Source organism: Microtus ochrogaster, unplaced genomic scaffold (genome assembly GCF_000317375.1).
Source record: "Microtus ochrogaster isolate Prairie Vole_2 unplaced genomic scaffold, MicOch1.0 UNK100, whole genome shotgun sequence".
Classification (NCBI taxonomy): domain Eukaryota; kingdom Metazoa; phylum Chordata; class Mammalia; order Rodentia; family Cricetidae; genus Microtus; species Microtus ochrogaster.
In genome coordinates this window covers 201,399-209,343 of record NW_004949198.1, presented here as the reverse complement: position 1 = coordinate 209,343, position 7,945 = coordinate 201,399, and the positions used below count along the sequence as shown (strand labels likewise).

The following is a 7,945-nucleotide window of genomic DNA, read 5'->3' as shown; positions in this document are numbered from 1 at the left end:
TCGGTTGGTAACGTGCAGTGGGAATGAGGCTCTGAGAGAGTGGAGGGGAGGGGGCTGCTCTGTTCTGATGAGACAAGGATGGCAGGGACCCCCCCCCCCCGCAGGAAGCTGCCGGGCAGCTGCAGCAGCCTTCCTTGCAGAGACCCTCAGGCCTGCACAGAGGCTGCACTGATTGAGCTCTGTCTCTCCTTAGTCAACGTTGGGGACTACATCGAAGCTGTCCTGGACAGAAACCTGGCAGAGAACATCTCCAGAGTCCTGTATCCCAATGATAACGTAAGTGGCTAGAGTGACTCTCTTTAAAGTGCAGACATGTAAGCTGGAGACCTATGTGTACATGGGGTGGTAGCCCCCCATCTTGGCAGCCTGGACATGTTTACCACATGCCTGTCACATGCAAGGTGGTGGTCACAGCTAGATTCTCTGCTCGCACCTGGGACTAGTGTCTGGTAGCTTGTTACTGTCAGAGGAGCTCTGGAAGAGACATAGCTCTGTGAAAGACCCTATTTAGCATGTCCAAGGCCCTGGGCTCAGTCCCCAACACCAAAAGTAAATCACCAGAATTGGCCTATCTTGATTGGTTGTGCACTCTTTAAAAGTGGAATTTTTCTTTTCTCAAAGTAATCTGTGCACGTGGTAGCAGGGGTCAGTGCAGGAGGTCTGTGCACGTGGTAGCAGGGGACCATGCAGGATGTCTGTGCACGTGGTAGCAGGGGACCAGTGCAGGGGCTCTGTGCATGTGATAATAGGGGACTAGTGCGGGAGGCTGAAACCAAATGCTCCTGGCATTGGAAACTGGTTACATTCCAGAACTTCAGGTGTGGGGTGTCTCCTGATGTCTGAATTGAGAACTGGTTCTGAGTAGCTATGGCACTCCTCATAGCTAGGCTTGACTCTCTCACTGATAGATAACTTATAACTAGGTGACCCTGTGCTGAAGGAGTACATGCAGGCCTTGCTGTCAGGCAGACTGGTTTTGACCATGTAATCCTCCATTCTGCCATCTTAAGGAAAGCACCTGACCTGGCCTTCTAGAAGGATAAGCACAGGAGATAGGGGGAGCAAATGCAGAGCCCCTCCAGCCCATCAGAGTCTTGGGGTTACTGTGTTGGTGTTGGGTGCCACAGCAGCGCTGTTTTGCAGTTCTTTGAGGGGAAGGAGCTGCGGCTGAAGCAGGAGTACTTTGTGGTGGCTGCCACCCTCCAGGACATCATTCGAAGGTTCAAGTCCTCCAGGTTCGGCTGCCGAGACCCAGTGAGAACCAGTTTCGAGACGTTCCCAGACAAGGTGTGTAAAAGGATTCATTGTCATAGGCATGGGTCCTCCTCAGGCTTCTGAGATTTCTTCCTTGTGTTGGGGAGGGGCAGGAAGAAGATAGCAGTGTGCCCTGAGTCTCAGGGTCTCTTCCAAAGGCAGTGCAGCCCTGGTGCCTAGGAGAGGAAGGGAGGTCACTGGGAAAGGCTCGCGATGCATGTGACAGGCTCACGGTAACAATCCTAAACAAAGCTGTCCCATCTGAGTGAGGGGACAGTGGCCTGAAGTCCCTTCTCCACCTGCTCAGAGCATAGCTGCTCTAGGGACATGTCTGTCCACAGGTTGCAGCTACGTGAGGAGACAGTTGACCACAGGTCGCAGGTACCTGACAGGCCAGCAGCACCCTCCTGGCTCCTCTAAGTTCTTGGGCTCCCCCAGAGTGCATTCTTAGGCTGGTCCCTTCCCGCCCTGGTTCACCACTTCCGGTGCCAGAGGTGAGACAACCGAACAGCACCCTCCTGAACTCTAGGTAGCCATCCAGCTGAATGATACCCACCCCGCCCTCTCCATTCCCGAGCTCATGCGGATCCTGGTGGATGTGGAGAAGGTAGACTGGGATAAGGTGAGTGTGAGAAGGGAAAGGCGGTGTCCTGCTTGGACCGGGGTTGGGTGATAGCATCCTTGGTCCATCTCAAGCTGTGAGACACGTGGCGTTTATGGACTGAGCTAGTTCCAGGAAGTAGGGACTTTTTCCCAGCCTCCGGAGAGTTGGGGATTCGCCTTTGAGAGCGTCAAGGCCCTGGAGAGAGGGTCTGGTTCCAGGAGATGGGTGCCCTGAGGGAGAGATGCACAGTGGGGCCGGGGTGACAGAGAGGGAACTAGGACGGACACCCTAGGGGTCTTGTACACGTCTCCCCCCTTGAAGTTCGGCCAGGTATGGCCGTTCATGCCTCAATCCCAGCACCTGGGAGGCAGAGGCAGATGGATCTCGATGAATCTGAGGTCAACCTGGTCTACATAGTGAGTTCCTAGGCAGCCTGGGATACATAGTGATACACTGTTTCAACAACACAACAAAACAACCTAGAAGTGTTAAACTTTCAGAAATATAAGAGTTGCCGGGAGGTGGTGGTACCTACCTGTCACTGAGCACTCAGGAAGTTGAAGCAGGAAGGTAGTAAGTTCAAACCCAGCCTGGGCTACATAGTGAGGAAGAAGTCAGAAAGTCTGCAGTGTTCATATCTGAGGACTGTCTAGAGGCTCAGTTTCCTTGATCCTCATCTTTGGTACAGTAGCATCTTCTTGACTGAACTTTAACTAAATCACCAGAAAACCATTAGGCAGTTTTCAGACACCAGAGTCCCTCTCTGACTTGACGGTCTACACTCCCCTTGAGACTCTACACTGGGGGGCAGACCACATGGTAAGCAGTGTCCCCTGCACTGCGGGTGTCACAGACAGTTTAAAGGAAACTAGCAGAAAACCGCTCCATTGTCTTAGTTCATCGACCACAGAGATATTACAAAGGAGAAATTCAGAGGTAATTGTGAGAGAGTAGGTTCAGGGAATAGGGTCTGTCGTATGTATTTGCGTGTGTGGGATGTGAAGACTGAGTGGTCGGTGTGTCCGTGTGGTGCCTAGCCTGGGCTGATCGCATGCCTGGGGTGCAGAGAGCAGGGATGGGATGAGGGCCTTCCCTCGTGGCTCCAGTGTGTCCCTGTGACATCTGCTGTTCTCGATGGGTAGGCCTGGGAGATCACCAAGAAAACCTGCGCATACACCAACCACACCGTGCTGCCTGAGGCCTTGGAGCGCTGGCCAGTGTCCATGTTTGAGAAGCTGCTGCCCCGGCACCTGGACATCATCTACGCCATCAACCAGAGGCACCTGGATGTGAGCATGGGTGGGGGGTAGGGACTGGACAACAGCACACGACAGCTCCACCACACTGGCCTCATCCTTCTTGGCAGAGGAGGAGCTATTTTACTTTGAGGACTAAGGACTGTCCCTGGCAGAGTTCCTACTTGACCTGTGAGACCTCTGTGCTGTATATGAGAAGTGTGAATGCAGATCTTTTTTAAAGGTCCATTCTGAACAGGCTATAAATCTGAGTGTCTTTCCTGGGCTGCACTGGAGGTGTCCTGAGAGCTCCAGGAAATTCAGAAACAGACCCCGCTATTCTGTATTACCCACAGAGAGGATGGTGGTACATGAGTAGCAGAATCTCTGCTTTGGGCTAATTGTCCTGCCTTTGTATGTGTGTAGTACCGGGGATGAATCCAGGTCCTTGTGTTTGCTGTGCTATCATTCCTTCTGTCACCGGGCCGTATCCCAGCCTTTTTGTGACTTCTTCAGCCTTTTGGGGAAAGCACAACTGTCCCCCTAATGAAAGTATAGCCTAATGCTGCTCAGGTCAACAGGGGCCATGGCCTAGCTCTCCCGTCGTGAACTGGAATACACTCTCCTACACCACTGGTGTCCCTACTGCCTCAGAATGAGCTCTATTGGTCCCAGGGCCTCCTCTGGGTGAAATGTGCAATTCAGGGCACAGCATCTGAGATGGGTTTGGGTGAAGACGCCGGGATAAGTGGCTAGTTTCAAGGGCACGAGTGTTCAGGGCTAGACAGCGCAGCTACCTGATTGGCAGCAGTGGCCCCTCCTGCAGGCATGGTGGCTGCTCTGGGGCTCTGGGGAGCACCTCAACTGCTGTCTCTGACGTGTGTTCTTGGCTCCAGCACGTGGCCGCCCTGTTTCCTGGGGATGTGGACCGCTTGAGGAGGATGTCTGTGATCGAGGAGGGGGACTGCAAGAGAATCAACATGGCACACCTGTGTGTGATTGGGTCCCATGCTGTGAACGGGGTGGCGAGGATTCACTCCGAGATTGTGAAGCAGTCTGTGTGAGTGAGGGGCTCTTCACCAAGCCTGGGAGGGGGGGAGAGCTCCTCTTTGATCTCCAGCCCAACTTGGATTTGCCCACTACACACACCATGACCAAGGTGTGGCATATAGCCACTGAGTCAGTTTTGGACATGACGAAGGTGCCCAAAGCCCCCATCACATCACTTCTCAGTAGTTCACAGGAGGTGACTTGGTGACATTGCAGAGGAATCTTTCCTTGCTGCCAGTAGTCGCTCCTCCTGTGCTCCTGCCTTCTTGAAGCGGCTGGTTAGGGCATCTGCTGCTGTCGGGTAATGTGGATGCCCCACATGGGGCTGAGTGTGTGGGTCCAGCTGGCGAGGAGGTGGGGAGTGTGATGCAACAGAAATTTCTTCCCCCCACTCTTTCACCGGTGTGCTGAATACCTACCACAGTTGCCAGTCTAGCAGCGCCCCGGGTAAAGGGCCCTTAGCCACATCAGCCCATGTGGAAGCCCTCCTGTGTCCTGGGGCTCGGCCCAGCCCTTTGTGTATTCCTCCCGACACCCAGCTTCCCTCAGCCCTGCAGCCTGCTCAGTCTTCCACTTCTCGTGACCTTGACTGTTCACTGTAGATCTGTACGGAGACAGCCAGGTCCTATCACTGTAGATCTGTATGGAGACAGCCAGGTCCTATCACTGTAGATCTGTATGGAGACAGCCAGGTCCTAACACTGTAGATCTGTACGGAGACAGCCAGGTCCTAACACCTAGGACATGATAGTCACACAAGCCGCAGCCATTGTGGTGGCTGTCACTTGCTGCTTCTGTGTGGCTGTCCCAGCTTGCAGTGGCAGCAGCACATCCTCCTTGTGCTGTAGAAAGTCAAGCGGCTGACAGTTCCGGTCTCACCCGGTTTATACCAGCCTTTGTGACAAGTCTCTGCTTTCTGTGTTCGCAGGTTTAAGGACTTTTATGAACTAGAGCCAGAGAAGTTCCAGAACAAGACCAATGGGATCACACCCCGACGGTGGCTGTTACTGTGCAACCCGGGGCTGGCGGACATCATCGTGGAGGTGAGTCCTGGCCACACTCTGTATCCTGGGAGATACCAGGCCGGAGTCAGAAAAGGAGCAGTGGGCGCAATCAGATGCTGAGGCTGACCCCCGAGAAGCTCACCAGGCTTTTCTCAGAGTGGCTGTTGAACTGCTAGGGCTATTCCTTTCATGTCCAGCAGTGGCCCTGGCACATGGGCAGCAGAGACCCCACAGCACACCATGATGGCCCAGCTCTGGCTATGTGCCAGCTCAAAAGCTAGCCTGGGCTTCAGGAAGGCCTGGGATGTAGCTGAGCGGCAGCCACCAGCCTGAGCGGACCAGATGAGGCTGTACCCCAAGTGCCTTATGTCCCTCATCACAGCTTTCATGTGTGAGCCCGTGCTGCAGTCAGGACCGCAGAGGATGCAGGAGGCCTTGAGGGGCACAGTGCCCTGAGCCTGGAAAAGACAGTCCACTTGGGACTGTGGGGGTGGGGTACAGGGGGTTCTCTGAAAAAGCCAGGCAAGTCTGCAGGAGCTTCTCTGGGGACAGATCTGGTACAGTACCCATGTCCCCAAGGGGTCTGGAAGCCAGTGCAGTGTCCATACAGCTCCAGGCCTCTTGTGGGGAGAGGCTGGGAAGGCCCCTTGTGGGAGGCAGACAGCAGGAAGACTCCTAATGGGATGTGTTGGAAATGATTGTTGCTATGGTAATGAGAAGACAGCCTCTTTGTTCATGGTGGTGGAGGTTGGGAGGCAAAATTGTTCTGCTGGCCCCAGGCATCACCTGTGATAGGGTGTCTCACGCAGGAGCGACTTGGAAGTGGCTGGCGAGGCTTGTGAGTTTGTTGTGTCCTAGTGGCCTGAGAGGGGGTGGCATGAGGGCCCAGAGGCCAGGCGGATACAAGGAAAGTAGGTGAAGGGTGGCAGATGGAGGGACACGCTTCATGATGGCTGAGGCATGGTGAGGAGAACTCATGTGTCCTATTAACCAGAGAATCGGGGAAGGCTTCCTGACCGATCTGAGCCAACTGAAGAAGCTGCTGTCACTGGTGGATGACGAGGCCTTCATCAGAGACATAGCCAAGATCAAGCAGGTAGGCGTCCATGGCTTGCAGTCTGCCTCTTTTGTGCTCAGCACCTGGAACTTGGGTAGGCACCCAGGAGCCAGGGTCAGGACCCATTTATCTTCAGGGTCATGGAGCAAGTGGGCAAATGTAGCCGTGCCGCGTGAACCTTCACCTCACGCTGCTCCTCCATCAGCAACAAGTGGAGACGCCTCTGGAAGTCACTGCCAGGGGCATTCCAGTTTCTTCTGGGAGAGCTGAGGTTGTGGCCTCTATAGACCCTGGCTGGGTCACAGGCACCTCCAGTTCAACAGGAACTAGGAAAGTCCCTCTGTGGTGGCATCTGGCAGGGGTGTTGGTATCAGCATTTGGGGCAGCAGAAAGTTGTGTCTTAGGTACCTAACCATGGTAGCGCCGAGTTTCCAAGGCCCTCCTGCCAGCCACTTGTCACCACTGCACCTCACTCCCAGCAACCCTCTTGCTTTTTGTGCCTGCAGAACACACTTGTGGCTTCCTTTATTCTGTTCACTTTTCTCTGCATAGCTCCCAGGTTTGTACTTGTCCCCAGTTTCTCATTTATTTGTGTGGCCGGCACATCTGTCTTCATTGTAATCCATATTTCCCTGCTCCCCACTCTCTGCTAATGCAGTCTCTGATCCCAGCTCCCGTCTCTAAGCCCCCATGCTGGTTTCTGGAGAGACATCTTGGGTCAGGTGGAAAGTGGGAGAGCCGTGGGCCTGGGAGAGCTTGCAGGCAGTTCCCGTGCCTGGATAGCTAGCATCTTCCGTTTCTCAGGAAAACAAGCTGAAGTTCTCTGCCCTGCTTGAGAAGGAGTACAAGGTGAAGATCAATCCGGCTTCCATGTTTGACGTGCACGTGAAGAGGATCCATGAGTACAAGCGGCAGCTGCTCAACTGCCTGCACATCATCACCCTGTACAACCGTGAGTCCCAGGGCCCCACTGCTACCACAGCCTCCCTCCCTCTAGAGCCCAGGTGGCCCGGGACTCGATCCTCAACCCCTGCCTTTTATACATATGCGTGGGGGGTGGGGGGAAGAAAGATGATAAATTCCTTTTGAGCCACAGCTGGGTTTTCTAAGAGCTCAGTGTTGGAGCCTGAGGTTGGGAAACCTCAGGACTGAAACACAAGGCCCATGGTTGTTTTGTTTGTTTTGTTTTTTTTGTGGAGGCCAAGAATGGTCTGTACAGGTAGAGCTTTGAAGAGTTCCCAGGCAAGGTCTTACACTCATTTTAGTTTTTGTTTTAAGTTTATTATTTCTCTAATGAATTTTGTCTTGTTTGGAAAGACTGAACTTATTAGAGCCGCCATGTGGGTGCCGAGAACCCAGGTCCCTCTGTAGGAGCAGCATGTTCTGCTGACTGCTGAGCCATCTTTCCAGCCCTGCTCTCTGGTTCTCTTCATCATGTAAACAGCTCTGTCTTTGCTGTGTCTTGGTGCTTGAGCCTGCAGACGGCTGCTTCCTAGAGCTGGGGAAGAGCTGGATGCCCAGGAGGATGCTGTAGGAGGTTCCTCTGCCAGGGCAGTTTTCTGCCTCCCTTCCTGGTCTGAGGCATGTTTCCTTAGCCTTGAAGCAGAGTCTGTTAGATTTCTGAGACCCTGGCATCTTCCACCACCTGTTATTCTTGATAGAAGTTACTAAGTAACTGAAGTTTGCTTGGTGTCTAGTTCGGTAGTTTTGGTGAAGATGTCATTTGTGGGTTTGTTTTTTT

At 53.7% G+C, this 7,945-nt stretch overlaps 1 protein-coding gene across 2 annotated transcripts in view; it reads left to right on the top strand.

Annotated features, from left to right (window-relative positions):
- Pygb (glycogen phosphorylase B) overlaps nt 1-7,945 on the top strand; it is a 51,093-nt gene that overhangs the window by 25,226 nt on the left and 17,922 nt on the right. For both annotated transcript variants that reach the window (XM_005371224.3, XM_026778050.1), the window contains exons 7-14: nt 194-276; nt 1,144-1,287; nt 1,784-1,876; nt 3,001-3,147; nt 3,990-4,153; nt 5,072-5,186; nt 6,142-6,243; nt 7,009-7,156. In XM_005371224.3, coding sequence (XP_005371281.1) covers nt 194-276; nt 1,144-1,287; nt 1,784-1,876; nt 3,001-3,147; nt 3,990-4,153; nt 5,072-5,186; nt 6,142-6,243; nt 7,009-7,156 — 996 coding nt within the window. The remainder of the gene's footprint in view (nt 1-193; nt 277-1,143; nt 1,288-1,783; nt 1,877-3,000; nt 3,148-3,989; nt 4,154-5,071; nt 5,187-6,141; nt 6,244-7,008; nt 7,157-7,945) is intronic.